At 44.1% G+C, this 19,628-nt stretch overlaps 1 protein-coding gene across 1 annotated transcript in view; it reads left to right on the top strand.

The window, feature by feature from the left end:
* Positions 1 to 19,628, top strand: part of GUCY1A2 (guanylate cyclase 1 soluble subunit alpha 2) — a 150,831-nt gene that overhangs the window by 23,352 nt on the left and 107,851 nt on the right. Inside the window, exons 3-4 of the mRNA XM_028726190.2 lie at positions 2,317 to 2,438; positions 9,841 to 10,559. Coding sequence (XP_028582023.2) covers positions 2,317 to 2,438; positions 9,841 to 10,559 — 841 coding nt within the window. The remainder of the gene's footprint in view (positions 1 to 2,316; positions 2,439 to 9,840; positions 10,560 to 19,628) is intronic.

Raw genomic sequence — 19,628 nt, 5'->3', positions numbered from 1 at the left:
GCTGAAATAGGCAAGTTTTCAGCCAGCCTCTAAAGAAGCCCAGTGAAGGCAACTGCCTCATGCCATTAGATGCGGAGTTTCAGAGCACACCAAAGGAGTGACTGCTCACGAATGAGGAGCATGAATATTGTGTGGTGCGTGGAAAACCGCAAGTGCCGCAGGTCAGATCAGAGGACGACACCCGCCTTCTTTGTCTGGCCCTCTAAGCTGAATGTTATTCCCAGGGGCCCGAAGTACACATCGTTGACGCAATTGTACCAAATCCATGGGATGCTAGAGCAATTGCTAAGCATATATCGCCTTAGAATCATCGAATTTGTAGAGTTGGAAGGGACCCTGAGGGTCATCTAGTCCAACCGCCTGCAATGCAGGAATATGCAGCTGTCCCATGCGGGGATCGAACCTGCAACCTTGGCATTATCAGCACCATCCTCTAACCAACTGAGCTATCCAGGCTTGACTGCCTTTACAATAAGACTGGCAAGCCCATAAAAGCTGATCATTTGCACCAATATATAGAAACAGTACTCTGCCGCCCCCCACCCCCAGTTTTAAAATGGACCCAAGTAGCAGCATCAGATTATATATGGTCCAGAGATTTACCCTTAACAACGCTGAGTAACTGCCTACGCCTTGTTTATATCGGCCACTGTACCTTTCCTATATAGGTTGGATGAAGCCTCTGCCAAGATGGGTTAAGCAGCAGTGACAAGTGGCAAATGCCAACTCTTATGTAATTACCTGGGTGCCCTGGCAGCTTTGGCATGCTGTACAAGTCAGATCAGGTGTATGCCTAGGTGCAAAAAAATTCATCTCAGGCTTCTGAAACTCTCTACGCTTTAGGGAGTCGCCCTTGTGCATCACATAGCCTCTTTTGTCAAGCTGAGCTGCAGTGCTGTCCTTGGTGTTAATAAGGCTGGCGCGTCTGGAGAACCCCTCGGGGAAGAGTGGGAGAAAGAGAGCTATTGCTTGGGGAGTCGCCTGTGCATCCTTACTCATAGCTCGATGCAGAATATAGAACAGATGTGGGAGAAAGGGAGTGGAAAACTTCTGGCAAAAGAGCTGCTCCTCCATTAAAGCTTGTGTTCCTAAGACTCAAGGCTTGAGACAGGGAGTGTGTGTGTGTGTGTGTGTGTGTGTGTGTGTGTGTGTGTGTCTGTGCTGCCTGCAGAACTCCACCCCTTTTTCTCTCCCCTTCCTGAACCATTTGGTATGTTTCCCCCCCACAAGCTTGACCATCTCACTTGCTTGCTTCTGACTGTAGGTGATTCAATCTAGTAGCGGGTTCGGGGTGTGTGTGTGTCAAATTTGGAGCAGAACAGGGCCATTCAAAACAAAAGTTCCATAGGTATACAAAATTCTGTAAGCTTGTAAATTAAAAGATGCTGTATATGCTTTTCTGAAAACCCCCGAAACTGTCTGTCATGAACCTTTTGCTTACAGAATGCTGGTAGCAATTGAGTGTTTGGTGGGAGGGAGGGAGGGAGGGAGAGAATACAAAGGTCTAAAGAAACCAGGTCAGGTAAATTGTGGGAGTCTTATTGATTAAATTTGCGGTTGAGAGCAGGAGGGGGAGAAGCCTAAAAAGTGGGAGAGTAAGGTTGGGGGAGGATGTGTGCCGTGAGTTTTAAGAAGCTCCCTCGTACACACTCATTCCACAGTTATGTTTCAAGAAGAGGGATGTGAAAACGCATTTTCCCCACTCTCCAGAACTGCATGTCTCCCCCAGTCGTCCCCGCTATATAGGGCTCATGTTTGGAGCTGGAAGCCTCCTAGTGCTGTATTGCCTAGCAAGGGGAGGTCATGGGGAGTGGTCCTTTTACCCTCCCTCCTCCTCAAACTCCTCCAAAAGGTCTGAACAGCACTCTGAGATTACTGTTCCAGGTTGTTTGGAGTCTTCTTAGAGGACTGGATGCACTACAACATTATGTTGCAGGTCCTGCTAGTCATTTATGAGATTTATATAGCCCCAGTATAGATCCTTGGGCAGTGGCTCTAACTAATCATTTATTGCTGCTTTCTGTTCCCAGTCCTTTAGCCAGTCGCCAATCAATGAGAGCACATTTCCTCTTATCCCTTGACTGCTAAGTTTACACATAGCCTTTGAGGAGGTATATTTTGGAAGTCCAAAGTTCCTGGATTACTCCCATCTGGCATGCTTTAATAACTCAAAATGTGGACGTGGCAGAACTTAACCTTTGATGAAGCCATGCTGATTCTTCCTGAGAAGGCTTGTCCTTCTGTACGTTCAGTCATTCTAGATGCCTAGTTTATTTTTGTTTTGTTTTCATGCACCAGTTTTGTGTTTCTTTCTAGTTACAGGGATGCTGAAAAGAACTTCCACAATCTCTCCAACCGGTGCTCCTATGCAGACCGCCCTGGCAACGACGAAACTGAAGATGTCTCAGGAATCCTCCAGTGTACAGCAAATATACTCGGTACTGTGTACATTTGTGTCATTAGCAGGAGACGTTTTTCTGAGTTTCCCTTCTTGTTTTCTGAGCTTTCCCTTCCACAGAGGCCCATTCTGCAGAGTTCAGCTTGGTTGCTTCCATGCAGCTATAATCATTGCCTTATAGTCCAACGTTATGTTCCCAACTGTTAGTGGTTAGCTAGATGCCTCTCGGAATTGGGGCAGAAAAGCAGCCGCCCTCCTCAGTCGTCATCTCCCCACTTTTCAAAGTATACCAACATATTTGACCCCACTAATAAAATCCCAAGCCTGATGTCCAAACATCTACTGGGTCCTGATGCATATAGACACACCCCATTGGAGTAAGAGACCTGATTGGTAAAGGAGGCTATCTGAGCATTCCCCACTATGTACATGGTATACATGCCATGGCTTTATGCTTTGGGGCTCTATATTGCATTGCTGGATCAGGGCATAGCTGCCCACTCTTGTTTTCCTGCTGACAAGGTGCAAAGCCTGGATAGATTATTTAGTTTTTTGGATGCACTCTACTGCTTGTAAATGGTGCTGCTCGTTGTCAAGAAGTTTTGGGTCCGATAATAGGTGAGCTTATCTGAAAAAGCTCCTTCAGATTCTTATACATGTGCTCTAAACGTTCTAGGGCTGGAAGAGTTTTGCTTCTCCTTGATGAAATGTTCACAGTTAGAAGCTATGGGATTTTGCTACTGTAGGTGGTGGAAAGCTCACTTCCACTCCATCCTAACTGTGCTCTGTCGGTCCTTGTTGTCTGTCTTCCATTCTGCATGATTAAAGGCCTTTTAAAGTGTTCCCCTCTCTAGTTCTGGAAGCAGGCATTCCTGCTTTTGCCTTCCAGGCACCCTGTTTTTGCGCTTCAATTTGAGTGTGGCCCCTTCTTCACCTGGGTGTCTCTTGGCCTGTTTCCTCCCTCTCCTTCCTCTTTTATTGTCCTCTCCAGTGCCTATACTTTTCTTCTCATAAACTGCACAGTCTCTGCTCTCTAGATGCCACAGCGACCTCTAGAGGGCCACAGGTTCCTCACCCCTACTCTTCTGAGGGAGAAATTCCTGGCAGGTTGCTCGTTTAGTGCCTTTCCAGGAATTTGCAAGCAGCTAAAACATCTCTCCCCACCCCCTCCGCAATTGTGCTTTGCGATTCTCACACTTTAACATTATAGTGTGTCGAAAGCTGTGCAAGGAAATTCTCACTGTTTGCTAATATCTTTGCCTCTTGCATGCGTATTTTTAAGGGTGCGAATTTAACCACCAAATAGCTCCCCACCCCAAGTTGTGTCTTGCAAAGACCCTTGAAGATTTCTATCACGTGTTTGTGCCTTAGGAGCTGGCCTCTTCTATTTCACAGCCCATGTTTTCCATTCCTGCCCATAGGATGTTGTCACTGTGGCGGCTTGCTGGAAAAGATTAACTGGGCCGAGTCATGAGATTTACTGGAAAAAAAATATTATGTAAAGGAACAGGTGTGGGGGAAAGTCTCCAGCAACATTTCCACATGTATGGATCTCTTTCTCCATAGCTTGCAGTTGGAGTCAATCCCATGAACAAGTCCTGGATTAGGAAACAGGGGCGGGGATGAGATCGAAATATTTGACTACGGGGATATTAAGCTACTATGTTAAATTACAAAAAAATATTATTTGTTTATTAAATATATATCCTGCACTTCCTCCAAAAGTACCCTAGGGCAGTAGCACACGAACGAGAAAACAATAGAACCTTTAAAAACAATTCCAGTACAGCTTGAAGGCTGAGATATAATTGCAGTAACAAGCATTCCTGGTCCAGGGGAGACGTAATATTGACTTCCTGCAAACTGGTGTTTTGTTAAATCAGGAACCAGCTTTGTGAAAGCATGCTTCTACCCTTTCCCTTCCCAATGTTAAGCATGGTTTCACTTTCTTTGTGCTATGTTTGAAGTGGGGGTGGTCAGGATTGGACACCTTGATTCTTCCATGTGTTTTTAAATCTATTTAAGAAACTTATATCCCATCATTTCCACCATTATGGTCTCCGAGGCTTAACAGCATGAAAGCATAATTAAAAATACCCACAACAACAGATTAAAGCAAAGCAACCTTAAAAACCAAAGCCAGCAAGATGCTTCCTTTAAAGCAGCTAAAAGTAGGTTGATTTATTATTATGAAAAGTTCTAGTCAATAGGGTAGACTTAACCTGACATCTAAAGATAAAAAATGACGTTTTTAGGAGCCTGTGGGGGGAGGGAGTTCAATAACTCATAGACCACCACAGAAAAGTCACCCAGTAACCATAGAAGGGCCTATGGCAGTAATAGCCTCCAGATGACATTAGACTCCAACTCCCATCAGCCCTATCCAGCATGGCCAATTGTCACAGATGATAGAGGTTGTAGTCCAGCAACTTCTGGAGGGGGGACCACTTTGGCCTTCCCATTATATGATAACCTCACTCGACGGGCTGATTTGTATAGGGCAGGGTTTCCCAAACTTGGGTCTCCAGCTGTTTTTGGACTACCGTTCCCATCATCCCTGACCACTGTTCCTGCTAGCTAAGGATGATGGGAGTTGTAGTCCAAAAACAGCTAGAGACCCAAGTTTGGGAAACCCTGGTAGAGGAGAAGGCAGCGCATTTTTTAACTACTGGGGGATAGCTTTGCTGCAAGGCCTTATGAAGCCATTAATGCTGTAAGTGTTGAGCTTCTTTGGGGACTGCATTGGGATTATAATCTTTTTCTCCCTGCGGATATGGACAAATAATTCCCACCCTCCCACATCTACCCTACCCTATTGTTTCTTGCCTGTGGGCATGAAACTTTTTAATTGCACTCCTCTCCCAAGTTCAGAAGACAATGTGCCATCCAGATTGTGCAACATTTCTTACTTCTCCATTGGGATTCCATTGATATCATTGGGGCTGCTGAATATTTATACCAAGTAGCTAATTCATGCCCTTAGGAAATAAATATTCTGGTATAAACGGATGACGTGGTCTTTTGCTGTTAATTATTTGTTAACGTTTTATTTAGGGAGATTCGGGGGGGGGGTGCGTGGGGATGTTGTGGTCCGTTCTGCAAGCTTCCTTCCTGCATGGCATTCTCTCAGCGTGGAGAGAATACCAGCAGGTTGCGTATGAAAACTGCAACCTGTTACGTAAACATGTGGCACAGGGGATTCTTAAATCAGAGCCAATGCACTGCCAGACATAGTTCTGCCTGTTACCCTTATCAAGTCCCGTCCACATCATGAAGTCGGGGCAGAGTTATGACTGGTGATGAGTGATGAGTGATGAGTGATGCTCTCAGGGACTGCATGGAAGTCTGGGAGATCAGCAGCAGATGGGACCAGAGCCAATGATAGGCAGAGCCAACTAATTGTGGTGTTTTCTCCATCATCTTAAGGGCCATGGCTCAGTGGTAGGTCATCCGTCTTGCATGCAGAAGGCCCCAGGTGTAAGCTGTGGGAATTTGCACTTGCAAGGAAACCTATGCAATGCCTCCTGCTTTCCAGAGGTCAAGAGAGAGAGACATTCTTAGCAGATTGGTGGATGTTCCTAACTTACGCAAATAAGTCTACCAATGAAAGACTTGTGCCAGTCACCTTTGAATGCATGGCTGCATAATTGTGTGACTATGAACAACAACAACAACAACAACAATTTATTATTTATACCCCGCCCATCTGGCTGGGCTTCCCCAGCCACTCTGGGCGGCTTCCCAAAAAATATTAAAATACCATAGTACATCAAACATTAAAAGCTTCCCTAAACAGGGCTGCCTTCAGATGTCTTCTAAAAGTGTGGTACAGTGGTGCCCCGCAAGACGAAATTAATTCGTTCCGCAAGTTTTGTCGTCTAGCGAATTTTTCGTCTTGCGAATCACGAAATCCCATAGGAATGCATTGAAAATCAATTAATGCATTCCTATGGTCAAAAAAAGTCCAAACAAAGCCAAATTTGGTACAACAACAGTTTATTAACTGCTCTTTAAAGTCACACATACTGTAAAGAGCAGTTCAAAAATTGAAGGGAAAATAAATTAACTTTATAAACATGACAGAAAAACATTTAAAAATCAACAAAGTGTACAGTACATTTTCTAAGACTCTGGGGGACCACTCGAAGAAGGCTCCTCTTCCACTCTTTGCTTCTTGCTCAAGAACCTGTCCATAGTCTGCTGCTTCATCCGCCTTTTCAGCACCTCCCTGAAAGGCGACATGACCCTCGTATCAAAAATGTTCCCAACGTCATGTGCCACGTGCTTCTCAGGGTGGTGCTGCTCTGCAAAAGTCTGCACCTCCTTCCACTTCAGGCAAATGTCCCTCAGTTTTTCGGAGGACAGCCGTTCCTCAGTTGCTTCCTCCTCTTCCAGCGAGGCCTGCTCCTGCGCAGCCTCTGCCCGCAGTTCGACCAGCTCCTGGGTGGTCAGCTTGTCGTCGTGCTCCTCCACCAGCTCGCAGACGTCCTCCTCTGTGACCTCCAGGCCCATGGTCCTCCCCAAGGCAACAATGTCCTGCACCACTGTTGACTCTGGTGCATCAGAGTCACTTGGTGCCACACAGTCCGGCCACAGGCTGCGCCAAGCGCAATTCAAATTTCTCTGGCTGATCCCGTTCCAGGCCATGGTGATCATCTTCAAGCAGGTGACGATGTCGAAGTGGTCCTTCCAGAATTCCCGCAGGGTGATGGTGGTGCAGTCAGTCACCTCGAAGCATCGTCTGAAAAGCTCCCCCAGCCCCTCCCCAACTGTTGCAAACCCCTCCCCAACTGTTCCCCCAGCCACCCAGCACACAGAAATTCAAATCCAGAATTTTTTTTAAAAAAACAGCAGAGTGGCCCAATGGTCACAGAAAATCATAACAATGCAGAAAAAAAAAACAAGCTTCCAGATTCTTGCAAACCCCTCCCCAACTGTTCCCCCAGCCACCCAGCACACAGAAATTCAAACCCAGAATTTTTTTTTTAAAAAAGCAGAGTGCCCCAATGGTCACAAAAAGTCATAAAAATGCAGAAAAAAACACACAAGCTTCCAGATTCTTGCAAACCCCTCCCCAACACCAAGTCCTTGAATTCCAAACACCCCAACCCAAAATCCAACCCCCCCCCAAAAAAAAAAAGTTTTAAAAGCTTAACTTACCAAATGGCTGCAAAAGAAGTTTTGGAAAAGCTTCAAAAATCACCAAAGTCTTTAAAAACCTCAAAAAAGGCTACTATGTACACTGCGTTCTATGAGTTGCTCCTCGAAGTCAAGTCGCAACTGTATTAATGGTGTTAAGAAAAGGGAAACAAACTTGCAAGACGTTTTCGTCTTGCGAAGCAAGCCCATAGGGAAATTCGTCTTGCGAGGCAACTCGAAAACAGAAAAACCTTTCGTCTAGCGAGTTTTTTTGTCTTGCGAGGCATTCGTCTTGCGAGGTACCACTGTAGTTGTTGTTCTCTTTGACATCTGGTGGGAGGGCCACTACCAAGAAGGCCCTCCCTGTAACTTGGCTTCTCGCAGTGAGGGAACCGCCAGAAGGCCCTCGGCGCTGGACCTCAGTGTCCGGGTAGAACGATGGGGGTGGAGACGCTCCTTCAAATATACTGGACCGAGGCCATTTAGGGCTGTAAAGGTCAGCACCAACACTTTGAATTGTGCTTGGAAACGTAAGACTTGGTTAATGTAAACGCCCCCCCCCCCAACGTTTTCCTCCAAAATGAAGCAGTTCACGTTGTTGGTCCATTGAGCTCAGTTCTGTCTGCACTGATTGGCAGCAGCTCTCCAGGGTTTCAGACATGGAGTCTTTCTAAGGCCTACCTTGAGCTGCCAGGGATTGAACCCTTCTGCATGCAAAGGAAAGGCTTTACCTCTGAGACTATGCTCCTTCCTCAAGGCCACTGAGGGCCGGTGCTGTTTGGCAGGTAGTTTTATTTCTTCCTGCCCCTGGATATCCTTGCTAAGTGAAAGGAAGGCTGGCATTAGCAGAGAGTGGGAGGGACGGTCTCCATGGAGACTGGACCTTTGGAAATCCTTCTCAACATTCCTTGCCCTGTTAGGCAAGAAGCTGCCTGCAGAACACTTGCACATGTCAAAGACATTGCTAGAAAGATATTTGGTGGTTCCTAGGAAACTTCAGTTTCCCATGTTACTTTTCCCCTTCTTGCTGCTTCTGAGCACAGAAGACGCTGTTCAGCCTAAGAGATAGCAGTGACCGGAGGGTCAAATGCTCAAGAGAGCTGTTCCTCAGACTGCAAATGACAAAGCAGTCATCTTAAAGCAGGCTGTCCTTTAGCAGTCACCTTTTAAGGTAATAGCCTACCCAAGCCAGACAACATTTGGTGCACGTTGTCATTCAGTGGTCTCTTATTTGACAGTGTCAGCTCTTGCTATTCCGAACATTTTCTTAATCATAAGCATGAGCTTCTGTGACAAGAGCTTGAAAAGGTTGCATACATTTTTGTTTCAAATTATAGCTTGCTGGTACTGTCGTCTATCTAATCACTATCTTCCTGGCGCGTCTTTCAGGTGGGTAGTGCTTGAGGACAGTGTGGAAGCCGCTGTTCTCAGTTCTCTGAGCATTACAGGGGGAGATGGGTGGTGGGTAGGAGATCTCATCTCCTTCATTGGTCCTCTAGCAATTGGGATGTAGCCATAGCTCAGTCTGAGGTCCACCTCACAGACATGGAGAATAGATTGGAGATCAGCTCATCATGTCTGGCCTCCGATGGAGTACTGCCTGACTTCCCAAATTGCTAACTTACAGTGCAATCCTAACCATGTCTGCTCAGTCCTATTGAAATCAGTGGGGCATATTCTCAGGTTAAGTGGGTTTAGGATTGTGGCTCTGGTAAAAAGAGAGAGATATGGGAAGGGCGTTGTGTCTGTGATATCAAAATGTGCAATCAGTTTACTTTCTGGTCAAGTCCAGCCCTACAAATAGCAGAGTGAGTCAGTCACCTTGTGTGACAGGAATTAGAGGGCACCGGTGGTAGCCCTCATAGGTTTCTGTGTGCCACAAATCTCCAGCTGTGTGTGCCACAGGCCTCCCATACACCTCTTAAACTAGCCTCTTGCTCTCCGGAGCATTGAAGTCATATCCAAATGCCAGTCCAGTCAGCTTCTGTACATGGAATGTGGGCAGGGCGCCATCTTGTCCTTCACCTCAGGCAGCAAAATGTACTGGGCCCGGCCCTGTTTGTGGTTGGAGGGATAAGGAATTCAGGCCTTGGTCCTCTACCCCTTTCCATTCGCAGAACCTACAAGGAACATAGTCTCCGACCAACCATTAAAGCCATATTCTTCAATAGGTGGCCATAGGTCTCATCACTCCTGCCAAACTTGACTTAGTAGCCCCCTGAATTGGCCCACTTCCCTCCCCCCAACACTACTGCTTTGCAACAGTGGTCTCTTGCTGATATGTGCTATCCGTTGCTGTGCAGGCTTGAAGTTTGAAGAACTGCAGGAGAAATTTGGGGCCGAATTCTTCAACATCTGCTTTGACGAGAATGAGCGGGTCCTCCGAGCCGTGGGTGGCACCTTGCAAGATTTCTTCAATGGCTTTGACGCTTTGCTGGAGCACATCAGGACTTCGTTTGGAAGGCAGGCCACTTCGGAATCCCCTTCTTTCCTATGCAAAGAGCTCCCCGAAGGCAACCTGATGCTCCACTACTTCCACCCTCATCAGATTGTTGGTTTCGCCATGGTGGGTATGGTCAAGGCGGCGGCCAGGAAAATCTACCAACTGGAAGTCGAAGTGGAGCCGATTGCAAACGACAAGTTGTGCCCCGAGGACTCGAACCCAGGCAACTGCAGCTGCCTGACTTTCGTCATCAAAGAGCGCGAACATGCAAACATCACAAAAGCGCTTCCTCTAGGCACTTCCCAGTCCCCCTCGGACCTGAGGATAAGCATCAGCAACTTCTGCCGCGCTTTCCCCTTCCACCTGATGTTTGATCCCAGCATGCTAGTGCTGCAGTTAGGGGAAGGGCTTCGGAAGCAGCTCCGATGCGATGCTCACAAGACGCTGAGGTTCCAAGACTGTTTCGAGATCGTTTCCCCAAAGATCGGCGCCACGTTTGAGCGAGTCCTCCTGAGGCTGTCGACACCCTTCGTGATCCGAACCAGACTTGAAGCATCTGGCTCTGAAAATAAAGACAAGGTAATACCGTTACGTTTAGCCTGCTTAAAAAAAAAAAAGGTGTGTTGGCAGATCAAGGAGTCTTCGAGCAAGCACGATCCGTAAAACTGAGGGGGAAACAACATTTCGTAAGGGCCAAATTAGACAAAACATTGGGCAATCTGTGGATCTCCCAATGATCCGCTGGGGTGATAGGCACTGTTCTCTGCTTTACACTGCTGGAGTCGTTTTACGAAGTGTTACTTCTCCCCCAGTCCCCTCCTTCAGGTGCTTTCCCTCACCTAAATAGTTTAAATATGAACAAATTAATTTTCACTGATGAAAGGCTTTTAATAAATTGCTTCACTCAAGAGATTTTTTTAAATCCCTATGTATTTTTTCACCTTATGAAATCAACAGGCCTGATGCTAGCCAAGTCATTTAACATCATAACTCATAGCCCTGAATTGTTGTTTGTTGTTGTTTTGTCCCATTTAAAATTCAAATGGAATGGCCTGAAGGTTATTGGACCATGAGGGACATCTGCCAGGTATAATTTCGGGGCTCTAATTCTTCCTTCATTCACAATCACTGAACGACGACAACAACAACAACAACAAACTTGACACTTGGCTGTTGTCTGCAGCCTTTGTATAAAAATCCCAGATTCAAATTCTGGATGTTTTGTCCCTTCCTTCTCTCCCCCCCCCCCCCAATATTCTTCACGCTTAGTTGTCAAAACTTGTTTAGACTCTGATGGTTTCCAAAATGAATTACGCTGGCTAATTTGACAGCTGTCAGTGGCTGTAAATGAGAAAAGTGAAAGAATAGATGGCAACGTGGTTTTTTAAAAATAAAAAAATCACCCAACACACTAACGGTTGTGCTTCATTGAACTTTAATAGCATCTTGGATAGCCACTTAGCATTTTTAATTAGGGATATGCAAAGCTTTCCCTATTAATTCCAATGATGCTGAACATTGCTTGTTGTTTGGATTTACTTGGGAAAGCAGGTATGTGTTTTTCACAAGGGAACAAGTTTTTTGAATTGTTAGTTTGCATGTTACTTTGCATCCTAGCATGAGTGCCCATTGGAGAAAAAAGGTGGGAGAACAATGCAATTAAAAGTTTCCCCATTCAAAGTAAGAACTGGCTTGCTTTCACTTACGTTCTGGTGTAATGTCAACTGCTTTCTTTGCTTATTGTCATTCCCTATCGATGTGTTGCATGTCTTGCTCTTGAGAAACGTGTCAGCTACTTCACAAAAGACACGGCTATTGCACACCCTTCTTTGTTGCCTGTAATTGGAAGCTGTTGTGAATAACTAATGGAAAGTTATTATTTCTTTGCAACTTTATAATTACTATTAAAAGGATCTACAATTACTATTTAAAGGATCTACAAATAAGAGTTCAGAAACTCTTCTTTATCTGCAGTACTTTTCTGCAAAGATGCAGTTACGGCTTCTGAATACAGAAATCGCAATTAGTTTTTTTTCAGGTACATCAATAAAAACATTATTGTTATTTGCAGTCTTTTGTGATTAAATAGTGCATAACAACAACCTCAGATCGACGAGATTGATCTGTTCTTTGTTGATCAACTTAGAACCCGAGGACCCAAAAATGAAGTGAAACGCAGAAAGAAGTATATTTGGAGCAAATCATGCCTTTACCTTCCTGGGTTTAGAATTGATAAAAGTTATATATTCACTCATGGCCTGGTTCAAAAATCTGAAGTAGCAAAAAACCAAGACCTTCGTTTGTATAGATTTCTATTTTGTTTGCCTTTTCTTTTCTTTTCTTTTGCCATCTGAAGCTAAGGAATAAGGTGCAAAGACTGGAGAGGAGGAAACATATTGCCATATTTCCTCCTATTAACTACTGGGTGCTGTGGCTGCTCCTTTGCCTTTAAATTGCAGCAAAGGAGGAAGGATAGCTGCTTCTCTTCTCTGCAGAGCTTGTTATGAAACTGAAACCGTTAGGGCTTCTGGGAAGGGATATGATGCCATTTCCCCTTCTTTTTCTGGGATGTTGTATATTCAAAGGGAAACTGAAATGACATTGCTTTCCTTCCCAGGAGCAGTTGAGGTTTCAGCTGGCTGCAGCAGAGGCAATTTTAGGGTAGTGGTTGCAGGGGGCACCAAAACAAAGCTGTAGAGGCAGCATTGAGAGGCAGGAGGTGCTCAATTTTAGTATCGCACAGGTTGTCACTGAAATTTGAGAGCCCAAAGTCCGCCCTTGTGCACAGCAGCAGTGAACCGAAACTTGCAGTTAGGGATGTGGGAGAAATTGGATTTTGTTTGCATTTCAATGAGTAGCTATCTAATTCACACTTCCCGAAGCAACATGCCCACAGAAACACAATTATCCTTTGAAGAATTGAAGCGTCTCTGAATTGTGCAATGCAGGTCTCCAAACAAATGTAACATGCCCTGGGACGTGAGGGTGAAGGGGTGGGTAAATATTATTATGGCTATTAATGACAACAACTACCAATGTACAAATATTGCACTGTATTAGGGGAAAGTGTGCATTAAAAATGCATATATTTAGTGAATATTACATACAAACAAAAGCATCGTATTAGGGAATCGGCTTGTAACAATATGTGTATTGGTTGAAACTACATATAAAAATGTGTTTGTTAGGAGAAACACGCAGTAAAATGGCGGTGAGTTTTCATGAGCATTTGTAAAAAGGGGAAGAATGGCAAAGAGCTGCGGAAGTGTGGAGAATTGAATTTAAGATTGGGGGGAAATGACACACAGAAAGAAATTGAAATGGACTGATTTGTCCGTCTCTGGTAGCGATGGCAATGCAGCTTAGCTGCCAACTTGCTTTTATTTAAGTAGAAGGAAAAGAAGAGAAACACATCCCTAATGCCACCCATTCTGTTGCCTGCAGAGCTTAGGGCCTAGGGAGAAGAAGCAGGGCCCTGTAGGTCATTCCTTAACAATACCCCTGGGGCCGCCAGTCCAATCCAGTCTGCCATTCCTTCACTTTATTCAGAAGCACTTGTACTGCAGACTCAGGCACAGAGGCCTCCTCTGAGGGAGGATGAGTCTTCTGGCTCCTGGCATGAGCATCTCTGATAGTTTGTTCAGGGACTCTGCCACCTCCTTATGTTACGTGCCTTGGGCTGTGTGGGTTGTTGTTCAGGCTCAGCTTCCCGACTGGAAGGTGACAGGCCTGTAGATTCTGGGGGAAATGCAGTATACAGTGGTACCTCGGGTTAAGTACTTAATTCATTCCGGAGGTCTGTTCTTAACCTGAAACTGTTCTTAACCTGAAGCACCACTTTAGCTAATGGGGCTTCCCGCTGCCGCTGCACCGCCGGAGCACAATTTCTGTTCTCATCCTGAAGCAAAGTTCTTAACCCAAGGTAATATTTCTGGGTTAGCGGGGTGTGTAACCTGAAGCATATGTAACCTGAAGCGTATGTAACCCGAGGTACCACTGTACTCCAAATGGCATATACTTCATGAGGGCATGATTGGATGGTCCCAGCGTAATGATACAGCCAAAATAACCTGCCCTCAGAGGAGACTGTTTGGATGAAAAACAAGCCGAGAGGTGTTTCCTCACTAGAAATCTGCTATACATTTTGGAAAGTTGTTTGTCTTTCTGTTCTCTTACAATATTGCAACCAGAATTGTTGATACTCTTATTATTTGTTGAATTTATATACCACCCTACACCCGGAGGTCTCAGGGCGGTTCACAGAATAAAATCGAAATATAAAACCATAAAATACATAATCAAAATAAAGGCAACAACCCAATAACACCCCTCCCCCCCAAATAAAACCCCACCACATTTTAAAAGGGCATAGGATGTCAATGAAATCAAACAAAGGCTTGGTTAAAAAGGAACGTTTCTGCCTGGCACCTAAAGGTGTATAAAGAAGAATTAGGTTTTGTCTGTGTCTGGGTACGATTTGACTCCATTTTGAATCAAGATGGCAGGTTGAATCTTTTAAGAACGGCACTGATTTTAACCAATGATTTCAAAACTTCGCTGCTTTGTTGTTTTGGCTTCTTAGAATCACTGGGCATTTCTGCATTTTATTTAAGTTCCACATATGCACACACACACACACACACACACACACACCCCTCACATTTTATTTTGAGGCTTTTTTCTCTTCCAAATCCCTCCTCAGGCATGAAAACACTTGAGGGCCCTTTTCTCTCTGTCTCTGTCTCTCTCTCTCTGCCTGATTTATCTTGTTGGGAGTTAAACTTGGGGAAAGCGAGCTACATGCAGTGCCTTGATCTCCTTGAAGAGCAGTGGGATATTAATGCAATCCATGAATAAAAACAATTGGTACAGCACACTGACATACCTAGTAGCGGAATCTTGAGTTTAAATAACTGCTGCATTGGAGCGATAATCTTACATATTATATTAGAGGCCCATAAAGGGGATTCGAGAGAGCTTTTACACCTTGCTACTCATTTTAAAAATGCCAAAAGGAAAGAGCTTGTTCTACTGTTAAGTGTTTCCAGGAGAAGCTTCATGAAAATTCGTAGAAGGTTGTACAATCATGATGGGGAGAAATATTACGCTGCCAGAGGGCTGAGGGTGGAAGCACCGCCATCAAAACTGACGTTGAGCAGACTCACAATTTCATTTAACGTTCGCTCAAATGTGTGTCCTTGTCTCTTGGCTGGAATGCTGAACATTAAAAAGAGCCTCAGCTTTCCCTCACCCGACAGGTCTTTCATCCTTGTAGTCTCTGTTTGTGAACCACGAAGAATTCAGTTCTCCAGTATTGGGCCAACATTCTGTTCTCTCACTTGAACACAGAGTTTCTGGCACTGAGCTCTGGGATTATGGGGGACAAAATGGCACATGATGCTTTAGCCATCCAACTAGCGCTCTTAAGATCTGAGATCTTTCTGTTTTGATCCGACGGTGGCAGCTTAGAGAGGCCCCTGCTATGTGCTTCGTGGGCCATTTGGGAAATGGGTTGAAATTACAGAGGCTCTTGGGTATGTTGGGAATAGAACACTTTCAGACCCGTAAACAGTCTCTCAAAAATAAGCATTGCCTTCGCTCAGAGCCCAGTTCTCCCCACTGTGTCAAATGTTCACTTATGGATAATTAAGTGTGATGTGTCCAGTGACGGCAGGGGTTGGTACGAAATGGTGGGAGAAATGTCACGCTGTCCAGCTCAGGCTGTTACTAATAAGAAAGGCTTGGCAGGCTTTGAGAGTTTCATATTTTCGGCTAAAGCAGACCATTAAAATAAATAATTAAACAAAATGCTCCGTTGCGTGTACTTCTCCACCAGGAACAGAAGCGGGAGAGATTTGAAATTGGTCAAATAATTGTTGAGCATCTAAAGCATTCATTTATGAGAATGGCAACAAAGATCAGGGCACTACCAATTATAGCAACTGCTCTTTTGTAGAACAGAGCTTGCAGAGTCTACTTAATTATTTTTGAAAGCAGTGAAGGTGGGTAGTGGGCCAGAGCCGCTCTCCAAAACACAGTGGCTTAAAAGCAATGAACTTACACTTAAATAAGTCTGGATAGGACTATGGCAGCCACTCAAATTATTCCAGATTTTGCAACTCTGTCTTGTGCATGTTTACTCAGAAGTAAAACAACAACAACTAACTAAAGTCTGAAGATTAGAATTCACAAAACACTGGGCTTTCAGACTTGCCTTGCTTGTAAGTTCTGGACTGCAATTCATTTGAAGCATAGCCAGCCTTTCGCAAAGCTTATCTTATGCTGCAGACCCCAATCCTACCATGATTATACAGAAATGTGGAGATTACTCACCTCCTTTTCCATTGCTGACTCTGTTGCTCTCTTTCTGCCTTTATTTTCTCTGCACTGTGAGTTTCTAAAAATGGATCCGGATGCCCACACTAGAGCTAAGCTTGAATGTAGAGCTGGAATAAGTATCTATCTAATCTTACATCTTCTCCTATTGATGTCAATGGTGATTACTTTCAAATAACCCAACATGTTGCGGGAGAAGTTGGCCACTGATCAGTCTTTTTCGTTCCTCTGATTGCCATTATACTTTTCTCATGGATATAAATTAGCATCCTCAATCAATCAATCAATCAATCCTCAATTAAGATGCAGAGTTATATGCACAGATAATTGACATTCCTGCGCCTTTTGTCCCCTTCCCTTTTCAACCCTCTGTTTTTTCTTATTTCTTTTATTTTTCTCTGCCTCTCTGAAGAAGCATGATTGTTTTAAATGTTTTTTATTGCATATGTGATAGGGCGTATTGCATTCTATAGTGTAAAAATTTTTCATCTTTCTATATATAGATAAATAAAACCTCATCTACACTGTCAGCATAGGAACTTAACTTTGATTGATCTCACAGTGCCTTGAGCAATACATACCTTGAAGTCTGAGGTTGAGGTCTGTTAAGGGTGCTTGGAATTGTAGCTCTTTGAAGGCTATACTACAGTTCCCATGCTTCTCTTGGGGAAAATCTTCTGCTTTAAATGTATGGTGTGTACACAGACCGAGTTTGACTAAGCAAGGTTGATTAAACCCTGGAAGAATTGCTTTTGTTTCCTTTTCTGATTTTTGCTGGAGCTTAATAAAATAGTGCTACACCTGAAGTCCTTAGCTTCTGTAGGGTTGCTTTACTTGTGCATTCATTTGCCATTCAGCTGAAGCCATGACCTGGAAAATCCTATAAGCTTTATCTTTCTCCTGTGTGTATAATTTTTAAGCTTCTTTCCTGTAGTCAATGTAGCGCTAGGGAAATACCCATAAAATTGCCATCTAATTAAGAGTAAGCAGTGACTCCAACTTGCTGTTTCCCATTAAACATTCTGTAAGTAATACGGTATGTAGCTTAACAACCGGGAGAGCATTTAGTCCAAAAAAAATATTATGAAATTTAGATTGACAAGCTTTTTAAAAAAACAATAGCAAGCCAAATTCTGCCTCCCCCTTCCAAACATTTGATTGCATGAGAAGTAAGAACTACAGCCACAGTTCAAAGCCCTCTGGCTTAGTTCCACCAAACTTCATTTTGAAACAGTTGGTGAGTTTAGGTTCAAGGTGCATGTCCGGCAGAGAAGACAGATTCCAGGAATGGAGCTTGTTAGAAGTATTAAGATTCAGCGTGAGGATAGCTGAAGATGGAACGGCATAGGGGTCGTTTCCCCATGACCTGTTTGAGAAGCGTTCAGCCTGATTTGTTTGCAGAGAGATTAGACCAGGTCTGCTATTTAATGAGCATCCAGCCTCCTTTGTTCATGGTTGGAATTAGATGGTGTAGCAGGAAGCAACGGTTATCCCGCACATTCACTGGCAACTTCACTCTGCTTATCACAAGAAGTCCGATATTTTGGGGAGAAATTAGGTTTTGTTTCACAGGAGCCCCAAATTAGCTTTAATTGCACACCTGTTATTTGCCTGGTTAGGACTGAACCCTACCTGCACCCTTGGGGCACCACAAAACTGTTGGCTGTTTGCAGTTTAGTAGCGCTGCAGAGAGCTTGCTGGGGAGACCATGCATAACAAGGAACTCAAAAATAACTTTAACAAGGTTTTAATAACAGAAACAAAAACTCCTTTTACACTAAAGATAACAACAAAAAACATGACCCAACCACCAACCCATCCCCCAGGGTAATGAGAGAGAGAGAGCTAGGTGCTGCTCCTTATATACTATGCCCAAATGCTGACACAGCTTAATTAACACAACCTAACAGCACCTGCTATGTTTCACAGCTGCAAGACTGGGTCTCATTATTTGCCCTGGCCCTTAAAGACATACACAACTTGTGAAACAATAATGAACCTTCACATTTTACAGTGACCATTCAACAGAAACATGATTGGCAGGTGTGAGAGAGGCTCCTTAATACCCTCCACATTCACTGACCCTCCCTCTGCAAATCCTTCCTTCCCTCACTACATTTTGCCTGCGGGACACATTTCCACTTCTGGAGCCCACCTGTGATCAACCGGCACGGTCAGAAAATGCCCTTTCATAGGGAAGAATTAGCAGGTGAGAAAGTGTTATGCACTATCTCTTGCCCACCCAATTCCCACTCTGTTCGCACCTTAATATCCTGAGGCAAATTTGATGTTGGGTCTTCCTAGGTTTGCCTTGTAATGTGCTAGTCTCTAATGAGCCCCATAAGCCTCATTGAGGGAATCAGCAATGGAGACCAGTTCTAGTGACATAATTGTACCTGAGGTTGTTTTTTAATGAGGTGATTTATTGTTCATCAATGCTCGATGCTCATAATGAGTAGTTTTAATGAGGATATTTAAAATCATTGTCTACTGTCTGGTATTCCGGAGGTTGCAAATAGCTGAGGTGAGATGCAATTTAATAGAGATGAGAGTTTCTCTGCCATGGAGAGCATGCGCCGGGGTTGAATAAAATTTCCTGTAAATCAGCAAGACGCAGCGCAGAGTACATCGCAATCAATAGTAGTTCTCTGACCTAGACCTGCAGTTTGAAACTGTGATCGTGCCCGCCTCGTGTTCGTACAGGAAAATAGTGTTTTAACAATATTCTAAGGGTACCGAAGCCTCTGTGTGCATTTTGTAAGGCTGCAATCAGGGAGAAAGAAAATCAACTTCCCAAGGCATGAACTAAAGGCAATAGGGTTTTGTTTATTGGTGTTGAAATTCTTGGAACAAGAAGCCAACAAAAGCAAATTTTTAAACTCGATAAAAACTATTGTCTGTAGTGAAACAGGTTGGGATGGGGCAGTGGGAAAGGGATCAGTTTTGTGTGAAAGTTTGAAAATGCTGTAAGCATTTACTTGCCTTTACTAGTAAGCAGGGCCTTGCAGAGCCAGGCAGAGGCTTGGGCCAGGTAGATAATGTGCCCCCCCTTTTTACCCTGGGGATAACTGAAGTCTTATAAATAAGTACTGTAAGTATATAAATAATTTTCACAAAAGTTATGCTGACACATAATTTTATTTCAAGACTTGAACCGTATCTGCATATAAAGACAAAATGGAAAATATAGATATACAAGTGCTTTTTAAAAATACATAGGGAATGAATGCTGACTGTGTTAAGTTGTGGGTGAACATATCAGACGACACAGTGATTCTTCAAACAGCTCTTGTTTATTCACAGGCCAGAACA

Source organism: Podarcis muralis, chromosome 4 (genome assembly GCF_964188315.1).
Source record: "Podarcis muralis chromosome 4, rPodMur119.hap1.1, whole genome shotgun sequence".
Taxonomy (NCBI): Eukaryota; Metazoa; Chordata; class Lepidosauria; order Squamata; family Lacertidae; genus Podarcis; species Podarcis muralis.
Note: the sequence above shows the minus strand (reverse complement) of the source record. Positions and strands in the feature narration are given on the sequence as shown.